The 18,470-nt window shown below is 41.9% G+C and overlaps 1 protein-coding gene across 2 annotated transcripts in view; it reads right to left on the reverse strand.

Annotated features, from left to right (window-relative positions):
- CSE1L (chromosome segregation 1 like) overlaps window positions 1-18,442 on the reverse strand; it is a 33,215-nt gene extending 14,773 nt beyond the window's left edge. The window contains exons 1-11 of one of the 2 annotated variants that reach the window (XM_034787917.1): window positions 18,323-18,442; window positions 14,129-14,224; window positions 13,350-13,492; window positions 6,634-6,735; window positions 5,406-5,551; window positions 5,004-5,094; window positions 4,624-4,731; window positions 3,352-3,444; window positions 2,002-2,169; window positions 1,794-1,923; window positions 949-1,014 (exon numbers count right to left, since the gene is read on the reverse strand). In XM_034787917.1, coding sequence (XP_034643808.1) covers window positions 949-1,014; window positions 1,794-1,923; window positions 2,002-2,169; window positions 3,352-3,444; window positions 4,624-4,731; window positions 5,004-5,094; window positions 5,406-5,551; window positions 6,634-6,735; window positions 13,350-13,492; window positions 14,129-14,213 — 1,132 coding nt within the window. In that variant the 5' untranslated portion in view covers window positions 14,214-14,224; window positions 18,323-18,442. Of the gene's footprint in view, window positions 1-948; window positions 1,015-1,793; window positions 1,924-2,001; window positions 2,170-3,351; window positions 3,445-4,623; window positions 4,732-5,003; window positions 5,095-5,405; window positions 5,552-6,633; window positions 6,736-13,349; window positions 13,493-14,128; window positions 14,225-17,716; window positions 17,996-18,322 lie in introns of those variants that run through there. The other variant, XM_034787918.1, reaches the window with a different exon arrangement.
- Window positions 18,443-18,470: the final 28 nt, after the last annotated feature.

Genomic DNA, 18,470 nt, shown 5'->3' on the forward strand with positions numbered 1-18,470 from the left:
AATTTTGTAAAATTTTCTTTTTGTTTCCAAAGAGGACATGTACACACTGGAGCTTATTCTAGACAAACTCGAGATATGGAATGAGCTTTTAAAAAAATGGATTAAAAATTTAAGGTTTCCAACTGGACAACACAAGTAACAACCTACTTTCCATAACTGTTTGCAGATTTACCCAACTGGTTTCCAACATAATATAACTGAGGTAAGGGAAATCAGAATCAGATTCAGATGCATCAGGCTGTCTTCCTAGTATCCCAAGTAGCCTCAAAGTTCATATAAAATGTAACCAGTTGCCTAAATTCGATAAGAGCGGTATACTAGTTCACAAGAAGTCTCTCTACAGTCCTGGGACCAACATGGCTACACCACCACTGCATATTATATCACAGAACTTCAGGATCATCATGAATAAATGCCAATAGTGGAGGCAGTGTTGCCTAGTAGATAAGCGCTCAGAAGACCCAGGCTCTATTTCTGGCTCTGCCATGGACCTGTAAGGTGACCCTGGGCAAGACACTTCACCTCAATGCCAGTTCCCTCTCTGTAAAGTGAGGATAATGATATTGACCTCATTTGTAAAGCATTTTGAGATCAATGGATGAAAAGCACTACATAAGAACTAGGTACTAGTTATTATTATTGTTGTACATCTGAAGTGTGCCTAATTCCAGGTCAGAGTTGTAGTATTTAAAACTCTGCTATGTCTTTCAATAGCAACACATTGACTTTTAGCCACTCTCTTTCCTATTATAGTTTAAGAAAACTGAACAATTATTCTTTTGCATGGCAGTCAACTTTCTCAAGATTTGGATAAAGTCTCTTTAGAACTGATTTTGGAAAGGACCTTCCAAGTGTAAAAATAAAGATATATAAACTTCAGTAAACTACTTCAGTTCTTTGGCATTATGTTTAAAAATGTAAAATATTCCCACTATATCTGTGCATTACCAGATCCTTCCAAATCCCTTCTTATATATTCTTCAGAATTATCTTCAAAAGCTTCTTCATCAGCAGCTGCAGAGAAAATAACCATTTATGAGATACACTAATTAATTCGTTTGTTTGGTTCTTGGCAAAGAATTGAGATAATTTGTGTCAACAACTATGGTTTAACAGTGTTCTGTGATATTAATGGGATTAAGAGATCTTGCTAGCTACTACATAGCATATTGGGCTTGATGCATAACAAGTGACACAATGAGCTTTAACTGACAAATGTAACTCTTTTTCTTTCATGTTCATGAGCTGTTATACATTGGATGTAGAAAAGATGGGGCACATTCAATATATTTTAAGTGTATTTGCACCAAGAGGCTTTCAAACTCATGCACTAGAAAGAAGAGAAGCTTCCAATTGCTGCAATAAATTTTCGTTACAGGTTAAGTCTTGCTAGCCCCAGGATCAAAATGATTCAGATGAGCCAGACAGATGAACCACTAAAGCTTGATGGGGTAAATTCTCCATGCCCCACCTCGTTACACAGCCTGAATTATTCTGGTGTTTGCTCTAATAACTTTAAAAATTCAAAGCAATAGCTCAACTTGAAGTTACAAGAGAAAGGACTTCCATCATTCCTTCCCAAATTGAGATTTTCCTACATGATCATTTGCACAGCAACTCAACAGATGAGCATACTATTAGAGAGACTTGGTTTGACTCTTGTGCAAGGGTGCATAGGATCCAATCATGCAGCCCTTACGTTACTATGCAGGTAACAAAACCACCACTATACCCAAAGTTATCCTTTACGGGTCATAATTGCTACTAACATGCCTTAAAAAAAAATTAGTTACCTCTAAATTCCATGTTGGGAACAATAACTTTTTCACAGATGCTTGTCAGGGTATTCTGATCTTCAAACAGATGTTTATAATGTGGTCTCTCACAAACTGAGGCCAGAAACTGGATTGCATTGCTTACCAACTAGAACATAAAACGGACCATTTTTAGCACAACTGAACTGTTTATTCTAAAACTGGATGGAAATATATAACAACTTACCAAGTCATATTTAACTTCCTGGCCTGTCGTGACCAACAAATTCCAGATCGCTGTGACAAAACGAGGCAGGTAAGGCTGGAATTCTTCGTCATATTTTTGCGCATACAAAGCAGCATTATCACAAATTTGGGATTTCAATAGCTCCAATAATCCAGCTTCCTCTTCATCCTCATATAAAACAAAACTAAAAACTCAAACATGCAAATTTCAACACTAGTGAACAGTCAGCTATCAAAAAAAAAAAAAAAAAGAGGCAAGTATTTTATAATGCTATTGAATTGGTGTTTCACAATTCTAAATACAAGGAAATATAGGAATAAGTGTACAGTTCTCACAATGGAGAGAAGTAAATAACAAGGTCTCTCAAGTATCTGTACAGGGACCAATGTTGCTTAATATATTCATAAATGATCTGGAAAAAGAGGGTGAACAGTGAGGTTGCAAAGTTTGCAGACAATACAAAATTACCCAACATAGTTAAGCCTAAAGCTGTCTATGAAGAGTTACAGAGAGATTTCAGAAAACTGGGCAACAAAATGCAGTTTTGATAAATGCAAAGTAATTCATATTGGAAAACAATCTCAATTATACATACAAAATGATGGGGTCTAATTTAGCTGTTACCACTCAAGAAAGATCTTGGCATCATTGAGCAATGTGCAGCAGCAGACAAGCTAACAATGTTAAGAACCATTAGGAAAGAGATAGATCAGACAAAAAAGCATCACAATGTTACTATATAAATCCATGGTATGCCCAACACCTTGAATACTGTGTGCAGTTCTGGTTGCCCCATATCAAAAAAGATATATTAGAATTGGAAAAAACACAGAGAAAGACAACAAAAACGATTGGGGTATGGAGCAGTTTCTATATGAGGAGAGATTAAAAAGACTGACTGTTCAGCTTGGAAAAAGAGGCGACTAAAGGGGGATATGATAGAGGTCTATAAAATCCTGTCTGGTGTGGAGAAAGTGAACAAGGAAGTATTATTTACCCCCTTCACATAACACACAACAAGGGGGTCACCCAATGAAATTAATAGGCAGCAGGTTTAAAAACAAACAAACAAAAAGTACTTCTTCACACACCACACAGTCAACCTGTGGAACTCATTGCCAGGGGATCTTGCGAAGGCCAAAACTATAACAGGGTTCAAAAAAGAATTAGATAAGTTCACAGAGGATAGGTCCATCAATAGCTCTCTCCCAGCGCTGTGCCATGACTACAAAAGCCACATTAAAGCGCTGCCACAGCAGCACTTTAACGTTGCCAGTGTAGACAAGTCCTTAGTCATTCCTTCCCATTGCAAACAGATTTGAACAGAGGCAAATTTTATGGAATACTTACATCAGTCTGTAAAAGTTTGTTATCTAAAGTTAAAAGACTATGAAAATTTGTCATCCAGGTTTCCATGTGATCTTCAAAAAACTCAGGAAGATCCTGTGAGGGGAAAAAAGTATGAAAGAAATGCACATTTTAAGTTCATTCCTGGTTATACTAGTTTGGCAGCTTTACTGTCCACTGTTCATTCATTTATTTTCTCAAAAAGGAAGATGGACAAGGACATAGGAAATCATGCAAGACCCTGACAGAGACTTCATGTTATAGCTTCTATCTCTAGTATCTGTTTGTAGATGCCACTTCAGGGGATATTAGGAGCCATGAGAGATTTTTCTCCTCTGAAAGATGGTCAGGGAGAGGCAACTCACGGCCCTTTTTGTCCTAACTAAAGACACTCTTACTCCTCTTGCCCCCTTAGCCTCAAACACAAAAACACAAAAGCACAGGCTCAATCCTACTCTTCAGTCCAAAAGAAGGAAACAGGAGTGGACTCCAACAGTCTACGGGGACGTTTATCAAACTTCAAGGGCCTGTACTCACATGGGTGCTTTGCATTGTATAGAGAGTCTAAAAGTTTGCTTTTTAGCGTGTTTTTAAACACAGATATGCTTGTTTTATACCTTAGCAATTCTATGGCAATAAAAAAATTGTGAAATGATGTTGCTATCAAACTTAAAGTTAATAAAATCCCTTCTCATTTGATTTGCTTGAGACTGTTTACAACTGTTTTCTGTCAAGCCTTATTAGACATGCAAAATAGTTTGACACTTGGGAAACAATGTCCATTGAACCTTTACCACCACTACGGCTCTTGTAATTAAGGTTGAACACTCCTAACAAAACGAGAAAAGGCCAAAATTGACATTTTGATCGTTTTCACTATTGTTTACCTTACTATAAGCAACAAAAGCTTTTCAGGCTCCTTGATGCATTATGAAGAAGCAGAGTGGTCACAAATTCAGGGTTTTTGTTTTTAAGAGTCTTTTGCAATTCACCTGTAACTAGCTACCCTTGTATTTTTGCCTCTCTGATCTGCTACTTAGAGTTTACCTAGATCAGGAAGACAGACTAAAATTAACAAACACATTAGTCAATCTCAACCTCTGCCTATTCCCTCGTGTAGGCACAGGTTAATACCTTTTACCTTGACCAGATAGTATGCTTCAGAGGGGATCTTTTAAATTGATTCTACAGCAAAAAGCATAACAGCTTAAAGCATAACAGCTCTGTCTCCTTCAGAGCAGACTCAATAATTAGGAACAATAAATTAAGATTCACCTGAAAATTTAAACTGTAGAACAATTTTGCAATCTGAATTAGAGAAGAGAAGAGAACCTTCAAAGCACTGGCATCATTTGCATGTGTACTGCAAAGTTCAATGGTGGCCTAGAAAAGAAGAAAGGATTAATAGGAAACATGAACAGAAATGTATTGGGTGTATTGCAAATGCCATGTAATGTTACAATTTTATTGAGAGCACATTCCAGAGTACTGATGACTTTAGTTCTGGCATCCTGATTTCAGTTTAAAATTTAGTACGTTTCTAAACAACTATTTCTAAGTAACTTGCATTCCACAAGAATTCACAAGTAAGTCAATTTAAAGTGTTAAATCATCCTTAAAAGAAGCTCAAACAACTCTCAGAAATAATCCTGTACCTTAAAGAGATTTGTCAAGGGCTGTGCAAAGGCATCAAGGACAAGTTTGATTTCTGTCCACAGTTCATTTGATTTAAACTCATGGCGGTATCTGGCAAATGAAGGGAGGGGGAGGGAAAAAAATAGTAATAGCACTTCATTCTGATTTAACTTGCATCTAATTATTTATAAAGGAACTCTGAACTTTGAGACAAGTCAATTCAAGCAAATGCAAGAACTAAATGCTACAGTTAAAACTGTCCATGTAAGGTATGAAATTCAATAACCACTTAAATAAAGCGACCAATCATTATAAAGTCAGTAACTTCAATTAGAAGTCACAACCACAAAATTCAATTTAATAAGCAAAGGTTTGTGCATTTTAGTAGAAATTCTGGAATCCACACAGTAATCCCTTAATACCTTTTAAATAAGGAGTGTGCAGTGCGAAGGACTCCATTAATGACATGGAAATCTCCACTCTGAAAACGATTCACCATTTCGGTCAGCAAGTCTGGCCATTTCTGAGGGAAGTCTTCCCTGCCAATAATGCTAATGGCGTCACTTAACTGGAAAGGAAATGTAACCATTATATTATACCATTTGTGAGCAGCATAGTGATCAGTACTTACATACGACAGTTACTCCTGGGGGAATTTTGTACCATTGCTGGTGGCTCCTACCCTGCTCCCCAGTCCACCCAACCCCCATGCATCTGGACCCCCCCATACCAGAGCAACCCAGAACACCCCCTTCCCCGCCCCAGAAACCCCTCAGTCTCCTGTATCCGAACCCCCACCACGGTGATTCTTACCCTTCCTGCAACCGGACCCCCACCCCTGCACCCAGACCACACCTGCTGAGCCCCAACCATCTTCATCTGGATCCTCCCCACAGAGTCCCCTTCCCCCGGCACCAGGAACCCCCAAACAGCCTCTGCATCCGTATCTCCCCCTTCAAACCACCCACACAGAACCCTCTCACCCCACACCTAGATTCCCACTGGGCTAACCCTGCTTGCCTCACACCTGGATCGGGGCCAGGGCTAGGCATGCAAGACTCTGTCCCCCTCTCACTTGCTATCTTAGTACATATGGCATGAAGGGGCATGGCCCTGGGGTGTTTCTGGGGCAAGCCCAGCCCTTGCATTGTGTTGGGGTCTGGTGCAGCCTCACCAATGAGTGTGTCCCAAGGGGCAGGGTGATCTCCCACCTCCATGCAGCCAGTGGCCTATGCTCCCCACTGCCATGCTGGAGTCTCCACATTTACTGACTAATGAAATATGCAGAATTTTAAAATACTGTGCTCAGAATTTTTATTTTTTTGGTACAGAATTCCCTTAGGAGCGACAGTGACTGACATGACAAATACCTAGATGCTCACTCACTTTAAGCTAGTTAGATTGAGAGGGATCACAAGTTAAAGAAAAAAACATTTATTTTATCCACTTGTTCTCTTTGGGCAGGGGGAGAGGAAAGAGAGAAAGACAAAGAATGAGAATGACTATAGAGACACACACACACACAGAGTAAACTCTTTGGGAGACCCCAGAACATGACTCTGATCTCCCATCAGGGCTTGTAGGCACAACATCCTCCCGAAGGTCTCAGTGAAGCAATCTAAAAGACCCCACTTCATTCTGTCATCTTACCTGTTTTTGAATTTGTTCTGGACTGCTAAGCATCAAGTGTACTATGTTGCCTTTAATAGCTATCCTGTCTGTTTCACATATTTTGTTTGGTTCATCTTCAATCTAAAAGTAAAACATTAGTTAACTATGAGACACATCTGTTACTCCTCTGTGCAATGAAAGGAAAAAAATACTCCATATTTTTTTAAGTGCTCTTTACATAAATTGAGCATGTTGCACCACAATAAGGAAACCCAGTGTAGAAAACTGAGTGTTTGTCAACATCTTTATTTTTAATGATATACCTCTGCCTATGCTGGAACTATCATGGCAATCTCTGCAGATAAACCAAGAAAATTAAATGCTTCTATAAAATTAGGGACTACACTTTTTCCTTCAGAATTACTGGTTTGAAGAGGCTGACCAACCACTTCAAAATAGACACCCATAGGTGAATTGGAATTAAATGAAGGTATTTCTCTGTTGGGTGGTTGAACTTAACTTGGAACCCAGCGAACTTCAAACAATTAATAAGTAATTTCAAAGCACTGCCACATATACAAAATAAAACTGAAAACAACTAGAGAAATGTCCCCCCGCCCCCTTCTCTGTGATTTATAGTTATTGACCCCTTGCTGAGCAGTAGCAGAACTCAGGACCATGCGAGATCAGCTTCCTATTTGGAGCAGAAATAAGTGAGAGTGAACCTCTTAATGTAGCTTGTTTATTTACAAGATGCACAAATCCGGTTTCCTTGAACAGGACTTATAATGAGCAGTGCATAGGCATCTCTCTCTTACAGCAGCCTCAGGAAAGGTAGCTTTGCCCCGTAGCCAGAAGCATCTTGGCCTCTAGCTCTCTTCTCCAAGGCCTATCAAGTCTAAAGCCTGGTCTACACTAAAAAGTTATGTCAACATCAGCCATTTTGCATCAACCTAGTTGAATGTGTCCAATTTTGTCTCCTTCCGACATAAGCTCTCCATTATGTTGACATAGTAATAGCACCTCCCTGAGCAGCACTGAGCCGTGGTCGATGTACTGAGGTTGACGCAGAGTGAACGTAGACACTGCATTACCTATGTTGACCCTGCAGAGAGTCCTGTGGCATCTTATAGACTAACAGACATATAGGAGCATGAGATTTTGTGAGTGAATACCCACTTCTTCGGATGCATGTAGTGGAAATTTCCTGGGGCAGGTATAAATATGCAAGCAAGAGTGGGTAAGGCTAGAGATAACGAAGTTAGTTCAATCAGGGAGGATGAGGCCCTCTTCTAGCAGTTGAGGTGTGAACACCACGGGAGAAGAAACTGTTTTTGTAGTTGGCTAGCCTTTCACAGTCTTTGTTTAATCCTGAGCTGATAGTGTCAAATTTGCAGATGAATTGAAGCTCAGCAGATTCTCTTTGAAGTCTGGTCCTGAAGTTTTTTTGCTGCAGGATGGCTACCTTTAAATCTGCTATTGTGTGTCCAGGGAGGTTGAAGTGTTCTCCTACAGGTTTTTGTATATTGCCATTCCTAATATCTGACTTGTGTCCATTTATCCTTTTACGTAGGGACTGTCCAGTTTGGTCGATGTACATAGCAGAGGAGCATTGCTGGCATATGATGGCGTATATTACATTGGTGGACGTGCAGGTGAATGAACCGGTGATGGTGTGGCTAATCTGGTTAGGTCCTGTGATGGTGTCACTGGTGTAGATACGTGGGCAGAGTTGGCATCGAGGTTTGTTGCATGGATTGGTTCCTGAGTTAGAGTTACGATGGTACGGTGTATGGTTACTGGTGAGAATATGCTTCAGGTTGGCGGGCTGTCTGTGGGCGAGGACTGGCCTGCCACCCAAGGCCTGTGAAAGTGAGGGATCGTTGTCCAGGATGGGTTGTAGATCACTGATGATACGTTGGAGAGGTTTTAGCTGGAGACTGTATGTGATGGCCAGTGGAGTTCTGTTCTGGATCTGCTTTTACAGATCCAAACTAACACGGCTACCCCTTTGGTATGTTGACCCTAACAGTCCTCCAGCAGTCGTCTCATAATACCCAACACTGACCATTCTGGTCACGGTTGTGAACTCCACTGCCCAGGCATCACAGAGACCTTAAAGCCCTCCACATTTTTGAAATGTCTTTTCCTGATTGTCCATCTTGGTGAGCACAACTACCAGTTTTCCATTGTTGTGGACAACTGCCCAGCTCTCCACATCAGCTACATGCTCCAGCCAGGAGCAGACAGGATTGGATTTCCTGAGCCTGAGAGCATACTGTGCAGTCACAGCTACAGACCATCCATAGAAATGTGGACATCTATGAGCAGATTGCACAGGGGGCGGCAGAAGGGGTACGACACGGAGCAGCACCAAAGCAAAGAAATGGCGGCAGGCATACCAGAACACCAACGAAGCCAACGGTCGATTCAGTGCCAAGCTGCAGACCTGCTACTTTTACAAAGAGCTGCATGCCATACTTGGTGGATATACCACCATCTCAAACTCCCCCATTGATACCACTGAGGAACGCAAATCACAGGCCCCTGGCATGAACAGCAAGGATGAGGACGACAACAGGGGACATACAACTGGGGAGGTGTCCAGCTATGCCACAAGCCAGGACCTATTTGAGACTTCACTGCAGTTCAGGCAGTTGAGCAAAGGCAAGCCCACGCCGGTGTAAAAATGGTGCCAGTATTCAGTGCCATTGCCCTATATTCATAATTTTATGCAACCGAGCAATTCCCCCCTTCATTTCCCTCATCCCTGGCAGGGCATACCATGGCTGAAGCTGTGAGTGATGCTGTGCACAATCACTCTGAAGCAGAAATGTCAACCTCTTGTTTAACATTTTAGGGAAACAAGGGAAGGGAGTTCTGAATCTTAACTTTCGTTTTCCATTGTGACTATACTGACAACGGAACCTCTGTGTGTTTTATTTGTAGCTGCTGCAGTTGCAGCAATCAGGGGTTTCTCTTCCACACTGGTGAGTGCCTGAGCCAGAGGAGGACTTGGGATAACATTTTCAGTGGGATTCTGCAAGCCAGTGCTGCATCAGACTGTGAACAGAGGACCTGGAGGATGAATACTGCAAGACTGTAGGGAGAAGGAAAGATCAGACAGGGGAAGGGCCCAGGAGTCAGAGAGGGAGATGCACCAGGTCATAAAGGGGCTTCTCTATCAACAAACACAGATGCTGCAGACTCTTCTGGACCTAATAATTCAACAATCCCAGGCTCACCTCGCTCTGAAGGCCATGGAGAACTCCAGTATACTCCATATTCCATGTGGCATCAGGGGCCACATCCCTACCCCTACCACTTCACACTGGGGGACATTAAAGACAACCACAACTTCACATACACTGACCTGTTAAGAGCCATGACTGCTGTATGTGAAGCTAAAATGGACATGAATGTTCCTTCCCCTTCTTTAAGCTCTGTTCCACAAGTCTATTAAGGTTTTAATGTATTTAGTTTTAACTTGCACACATTTTTTTTTTAAGTGTTTTCATTTACTCAAGAAAACAGTATTGTTTGGAAAATAATTCACCTTTATTAGTTCCAACATATGCTGCAGAATGCCTGGTGGCACTGAAAGCACCCACTTCGTTGTTATTGGACATTGTAAGACAATTCATAGGCTCAGTGAACAAAGTGAAATCATCAGATGTGCACCAAGCACCACACAATTTGTAACAAGCCTCCATACTATAGGGCCAGGTAGAGCACTGTACACCACAACGCATTACTGTGGCTTGCTGTTAATGTGCTCTTTCAATTCCTCCTTGAGTATACAGCTCCATGCTGAGCTCTTCTGATAGCCCTTACGCCTGGCTGTTCAAACTCAGCAGACAGCAACTGCACCTCTGCCCTCTACCCCAGCAGGTACTATTCCCCCTTTGCTTCACAGATATTATACAGGACACAACAGGCAGCTATGACAATTGGGATATTTTTCTTACTGAGATTCAATTGTGTGAATAAACGCCAGCACCCATACAGTCTACCAAAAGCATATTCATTCAACTGTCATTCTCCAACTGCTGAACCAGTATATGGCTTCATGACCCAGGGGAGTAAAGAATAGGCTGGGTCCCTCAGGATCAGTATTGGCATTTCAACATCCCTAATGGTAATCTGCCAATCAGGAAACAGTCCCTGCTTGTAGCTTTCTGAACAGTCCTGTGTTCTTAAAGATGCAAGTGTCATGCACCTTCCCTGACCAGCCAACACTGATGTCAGTGAAGTCCCTGGTGATCCACCAGCGCTTGCATAACCATTGAAAAATAGCTCCTTCTCATGACGTACTCTGTGGCAAAGTGGTCTGGTGCCAAAATAGACACATGCATGCTGTCTGTTGCTCCACTGCAGTGCAGGAAACCTATTGCTGCAAATCCACGCATTATGTCCTGCACGCTGCCAAGAGTTACAATCCTGCATAGCAGGAGATGATTAATGGCCCTGCACACTTGCAGGACAACAGTCCCCAAAGTGGATTTTCCAACTCCAAAATGACTTTGCAATGATGGTAGCAATCTGGCATTGCAAGTTCCCACAGTGTAATCATCACTCACTTCTCCAATGTCAGTGCAGCTCTCATTCTTGTGTCACTGCTCTGGAGGGCTGGGGCACGCTCGGCACACAGACCCAGGAAAGTGGCCTTGCACATCCGAACATTCTGCAGCCAGTGCTCATTACCCCAAACCTGTATTACAATGCGATCCCATTAATCAGCACTGGTTTCCCAAGGCCAGAACCAGCGCTCCACCACTTGCACCTGCTCCATGTACACCACAAACAATCTTGAACTAGTTCTCACTATGTCCCACAGCAATCTGCTCTTCAGAAAATGATCACATTCTCCGCAGCTCTTCAAATACCAGAAGATTGTGTCTCCTGTGCCTGCAATACTCATGACAATAGTTCAGAGCTGTGCATGCTCCATGCTTGTGTCAGAGATAGCAGACAGCAACAAGTTCCACGTTGGTTCACAGAATTTTCAAAACAGGCGTGAAAATTATGGGATAGATATGGCATTATGGGGTAGAGAAAGTCATATGATGAGAACTTGAACCCCACAGTCCCAGTCACCCCTGTGTGACTCACTTACGCACTACCAGGCAATGTCAAAACTTTCCAAAACACAGTGCAGAGAATGACGGGAAGGGGCACACTGGGATTACCTACCCATGACACACCGCATTGTTCATCGGAACAAGCATTCCTGGTGCATACATGAAGTGCTCACATAAGGAGCCAAGTGTGCATGTGCACAAGTGATAGAGTAACTGTGGTGGCTTTATGCAAGCAGAACTTGTGCCGATAAAAGTTCGTAGCGCAGACGTGACCTATGTGCTTGATAAACTCGGTGCCTTTTTCCTCCCCCAGCCCATGAGCTTTATATCTGGGGAATACCTCCCAGCCCAAGGCTGTTCACTAAGACCACATGGTCTAGAAAGGTGAACCTGGGCACATACTTTGTACAGCTGCTCTCCAACACCAGGGGAATACCTCCCAGCCCAAGGCTGTTCACTAAGACCACATGGTCTAGAAAGGTGAACCTGGGCACATACTTTGTACAGCTGCTCTCCAACACCAGTGAATCTCAGCATTTCAACTGCCCGACAAAGGGAGTGCTTGAACCCACATGGCATCCTTAATGACTTTTTGGATGCACCTACTACATGGCATCTTTATCCTGAGTGCTTGTACTAATAAGGAAACCATTAGCAACTTTTGCTATAACTGTATGCTGGGTACTAATTATGACAACAGCAAATACAATATTTCATATAAAGAAGTGTGATATGACAGTGTCCATTTAAACTGTAGTAAGAGACACCAAAGGCCTAAAATTTTACATCCCCAATACAGTCATCCCATTTGTAATGGGAATTCACATTCTGATTTAACAGCTACTTTGCATTAAACCTAAAGCATTTTTTCCAATATTATAAAATGTATACATTGAAGATTTTCAGAGACACAAATGACAGTTAGGCATTTAACTCCCATTAACTTCCAGTGGGAATTCAGCATTTAGCTGCCAGGTGTACCTACAAAAATCTCCACACATTGTCAGGGTTGATAGGTCCCAAATGTAGTTGTTCTAACCATAAATTAAATTTCACTACAGCTGAATATTTTGAACAAAGAACGCTCCAGGATCTCCAAAATAAGAACAACTTTAAGTAACAACATCTCTAAGTGAGAAACCAAAACAATATAATGCCCAAGTGTGGACACTCTTTATATTGGTTAGCATAAGTCAGTTACAACCTGACCTAAGCTAAACTGATTTAAAGAGTGTTTGCATACAAAGTTGTATTGGTTTATATCAATTGGTTTAAAAAAAAAAAAAATCACACCTTTGGTTGAAATGAGGCAACTTTGTGTTTAGACCAGGCTTGTGCTACTGTCTTCTGTATTTTTTGGAGAAATGTGAATGTCAAATGCTATATTCTTCCTTCACCATTTCATTATCCTGCTCTATTCTTATGATCCAGAAATGGAGTGAAATTAACAAGAATCCTACCGTCTTCTCTCAGGCTTCAAGAACCCAAATATTGTTAATTCCTATCCCATCAATAAGTCAAGATCTGTACTTGTTTTCTGAATGATCCATCTATCATCTCTCAAAGCATGGGTATGCAAACATTCTCCATGATTACTGTTCACATAAGAATAATTTACTGCATATCAGAGAGCTTATATTACATTTTATCTCAACTATTCACCAAAATACCTACAATTCTCCAGTTTCTTTTAATATAATTCTTGAAAGTTACAGAGGCACAGACTTTGATGACATTATCTTGCGACTTCTCCAGCAGCGTTAAGAGTAACAATGGATAATTCTGGTTTCCTTCGACTGATTCGAGAAACTTCTCCGCTGTAAGAGAATATGCTAAGTTTAACAAAAAATGCATTAGCTTTTACACAGAGCCCTATCATTCTTCAACATTGAAATAGAAAAAGCACCATTTAGTAATTAGACTAATATTCATATGAGTGTGTCTCAAGAAGAGAAGTATGTAAATAGAATGCATTTTTATTTCCACAAAAATTGACAAATATTAAGTAATAGTGGTGCTAGAGTGTTTCCACTACAAACAAAAGTTTTGAATGCAGAGCAAACTGTGGAAATATTGCATCCTCACCATTTCTAAAAAGCCATGAACACCCAGAGGCAAATCCTGGATTTTTAATTAGCATTATCTATGTTTGGAAACAGCATTGCTTCTTTTCATTGACAACCATATGATGATGTACAAGAGAATATGAAATTAGGAAAAGAGGGAAATGGAAGAGAAGGAAAACAGGGAGAAGAGTTATGGATAGCTTTTATTTACACCCTTTATCAGAGGGTTCGTTCAAAGACTCAACTGCTTTAGAAACTAACCCAAAACAGTTTAAGGTAGGAAAAAGATCACATCTAACAAACTTCAGTGGCAGTTCAGGCAGACAGAAGAGCTAAGCAGATACTATGCTTTTCAGCCAAGCGCAATGCACTCTTTAACCATTTTACCTGGACGCCGTATAGAAGGATCTGGATCTAGTGTCTTCTTTAGGTATTCTGTTAAAGTCTGTAAATTGGCATCACTGAGCTCCATAACTGCAGAACCTAAAGATGCATAAAATATTTGGTTAAGAATTCAGAGTAAAAAATAGTTTCTATGCAATTTATTTACCAGCCCAATAGGCTGTGCATACACTTATTTAGGATTTACATTTTCATTTGGAATTTCAAAAAGTACATTCATAACCTGTATTATATCCAAGCAAAGCGGATATGAAATGAAATATGTATCTAAAGCAGAAAGCATGACATTTTTCTCAATTATGTATGACTGCTAACAGCTGTTTCAAGCCAAAGCCAACCTATGTTACTCTTCCTCTCCCCTCATTGTCCTACACATATTTCCAGGTTCACCTCCGTGAGCTGTTACCTTCACAACTTAGTTGAGATCATTCAAGTGACAATATCATCACTCGACCAGAGTCAAGACACTTTCAATTTTGTTCAAGCTCTTTTTCTCCCTCTCCTTTTCCCACAGTGGTCTGTTTTTCTTTGCTGTTCCAAGCAGCACTTTCTTATCCTATTGGTTAGGCAAAAATAAGATTGGGCTTTTCTTCAGTGAGCCATCCTTAGATGTTTCCCTTCTCAAAAAGGAGATAATTTTAACTGTTGCTACCAACTGCAGAATTTGTAATTTGCTATGAGAACACACACTTTTCCACTGGAGTATTAGCAGATACTTTTGTAATCCAGACTGAAGTCTGGGTGTCCCATTTTAGTATTGATCACCAATCCACAACAATTTCTAATGCATCTACAAATGCATTCAGCCTCCATCTCTTTGAGATAATTTTTGCCTGATGGTATAGTATGTACTTATATAGCATTTTAAAGAGACAGTAATACCACAAGAGTTTCATTTACCTTACTGGGGATAAGTATGCGAGTGACCATTGTATGTTGTAAAAGAATACAATCCTGCCCCAAAACAGAAAGGTCAGAGGCATCACTTTTTCCTGCAGTTTTCAGCTGACCTGACTACAATCACATTCACTAGCTCATATCAGCTAACAAAACCCTACTAAAAGGTAATATTTAATATGAGAGTTTACCAGCTCTACGACAGAATGCCCTCATTCACCATTACTATGGTAAAACAAATATTTGATGCATCCATAATTAAAAATTACTTACTCCAGGCAAGTATAATTTTGCAAGGCCAGAGAATCAACCAATACATAAGTCATTCAGTTTATCTTTTGAGTCTGAATGAAGTTCAGTGCTCATGAAACAAATGGATCGCAAGTACTGGCTAGGGAGAGCCTGGCCTTGGTAAGCAGCTGTATAATATAGGAATGTAGACATACGCCACCCTAATTAAACTCATGTCACTTGTGAATTATATAGACATGATACATGGCTGCAGTGGTAAGTAATGAACCCATAACACACAGCCCCTTTCCCACAATCCTATAGCGGATGGAATTTTCATTAGCAACAAGAATGTTGCTGATTTTTCATCTTTACAACTTGTTTTCTCACTCCACCGCTCTACTACTTTCGTCCTTTTTCTGTTACAATCAGGAAATAAAAGACACTTTAGCCAAAAAATATGTTAGCTACTGAATTAATATTCTATTCCCTTCAGTCTCAATCTATTTGCTTTCTTATCAGAGATTTTCTTCTCTGGGAAACTGTCGGTTGAAACAACTTTAAACTCAGATGACTATGCTTTCCTTCTCTGAGCTCAGAGCAGGAGTTTAGAATTTCAAAGCCCTTTCAGTTGCATCTGGCATGTCAGTCAGTACCTGGTCCTGTAGGGCCACAGGAAATCTCATCTCTCAGCCTCTCTTATTTCCACAAAAATAGAATGGGCTTTTCTCCCTGGAGGGCTTACTATAAAGTTATAGAAAAACCTCAAACAGAAAGAAACTGAAGTCTGTTTTCACAGTCCTGTTTCAGACTCTGGACTAAATCTTGCTTAATTTCAGTGGGATTATTTATGTAAAGTAATGGGCCCATATCTGCTCCAGCCAAAGGCCAATGAATTCATTCACATAAGTATTGTGAACAGGTGCACAGTTGGTAGCTGTGGTGCTATATTGCCAGCAACTTTTTCCCCCTTTACACACCAGCAAGCCATAATAATGCATCTTCCTTAACAGACTACAACTTACTCTAGAGAGAGTAAAAACGTTTTTGAGTTTTGACCCAGGCAAGTGTCTATGCTGACAGACACTAACATAATTCACATATTAAGGAGGGAGAGGATTACTGAGTCAGAAATAAGAAAAAAGACATTTCTCCCCATTCCACTTTCATGGAACACTATAAAAAACTTTTGAGAACACTGCATTTCTGCTCTAAATTGTTACATCACTTATCAAGCAGGAGTTTCATTCACAGGAATACTTATTTCCTTAATTTAGTGAAAAGAGAGTAAGCGGAATAGGAACTGACTAAGCAACAATACTTTGGAAACAAGTACTAGCTGGAATTTTACCTGAAACAAGACAAAGTGAGGTCAAAGTCAAGAGGTAGAAAGAAGTGCCGTGTGCTATGATTTACTGTTCCAAAGACCCATCTTCTCTGCAAACTCCTTCTACCACAAAGCCCACTGTGCGGGCAATGGAAGGGGTTTTTCTATCCATATAGTAAAATCCACCCCTGAGCAAAGTAGCGAGATTGACCTAAATTTTAGGTGTAGCCCAGACCTCTGTTGCAGATATCAGTACATAGAAGAGCACGAAGCCAATACACATTGAAGTAATGGCTGTCTCATGTTCTGGAACTTTTCTCTTCCCCCAGCAGCTATCGCCCATTCTCTTAACCCCAACTTCTCTTAAGATTGTAAGTAACCACAGTTACTTTAGCAGCAGAGCTCTTGTACCCAACTTTGTGTGTCAGTGAGCAGGAAAGAGATGGAGGAAAGAAAGGAGCTAAACACATAGAAGTGCACATATATTTTAGAGTAATTAGGCCTATGAAGTGGGTATTCACCCACAAAAGCTCATGCTCTAATATGTCTGTTAGTCTATAAGGTGCCACAGGACTCTTTGCTGCTTTGGCCTAGTATGTTTTCCCAACCACCATCGCTCCTTCACCATCCATTCCAAGTTTCTAAATCCCTGTTTTACTACAGTGCCCAGAGTATTACACAGATGTAAAGATTGCTCCTCCTTCCTCCACAAACCTCAGCTCATTTTCACTCCTTTTTAATACATCCTAGCTCCTCTCTTCCCTTTCAACTGGAGCCAGTAACCAGGGATAGAGTTAAATTAGAACAAGGACTAAGTGCACACAAGTATTTTGCAGCATAAGCTGGTGCCTTCCAACAGGTACAATGCTGGGAAGTGAACCCAGCTTACATCCAGAGACGAGTGCCTGAGTTTCCAGCCTTTGGTTGTACTAACAAGCGAGTGTATAGCATGCACAAGGAAGGGGGGAAGACAGAGGAAAAGCACACAACCAAACAGTGAGAGGGAGAAACTCAGTGCCACAGACTTCTGCAGCAAAGACTGAAAAGATCCCACCCATGTGGTGAGGCTTCCTCCAGTTATTACCCAGCTACCTCCGAAATACTGCTGTGCAAATCACCTCCTGTGCTCCTCTACCCATCATACCGCAGTAAAACCAGACCACGTGCCCGAGAGACAGGCGAGCGAGAGATGCCCGTCAGGGAGGGCAGAGGCTGTCCCCTTATCTCCTCCCTGCAGCGATCGGAGGACGGCGGCTGTGCAAGAGGAGCCGGGGAGACTGCCCCTTTCGCGGTCCCCGAAGAGGGGATAGGAGGCGACACCGCCACCCTCAGTCGCTACTACTAGGTCGGGGGTCGGGGTAGGCTGCCCCCAGGCCCTACCGCCAAGGGGGCGCGCTCAGGGCCTCGGAGAAGAGAGACTGAAGCAGCATCCACCCTCCCTCAAACTAACTCGCTACCCGCCAGAGACTGACAGCAGCGCAGACCAATCAGAGAGGACCTTTCCCTACTACTTCGGCCTAAGAACCAACGCTCGCGGGTGCAAGCGAAGAAGGCGGGCCCAGGTGGGCCCAGCACGTTCAGCTGCGCCTCCCACTGGGCCGCGGGCCCAGAGCCCATCCCCAGCCCAGAATAAACAGGGAACCCCCATGTAAGCAGCGAAGGGGACCCGGCCTACGAGCCTCGCCCGCAGGGGCCCTGGCGCTGCGCGCGCGGCTGATCCTCACCTGGAGGGTCTCCCCGGCGGCGGCAGCTCCGAGAGCTCCGGCTCCGCTTCACATTCAAACCACGGTGAGAGGGCGCGACGGCAGCGGCGGCGGCGACGCACTGACCGCATCACGCTACGCGCGCGGAGCTGAGCCAATCAACAAAGCC

Source organism: Trachemys scripta, chromosome 12, assembly GCF_013100865.1.
Source record: "Trachemys scripta elegans isolate TJP31775 chromosome 12, CAS_Tse_1.0, whole genome shotgun sequence".
Classification (NCBI taxonomy): Eukaryota; Metazoa; Chordata; order Testudines; family Emydidae; genus Trachemys; species Trachemys scripta.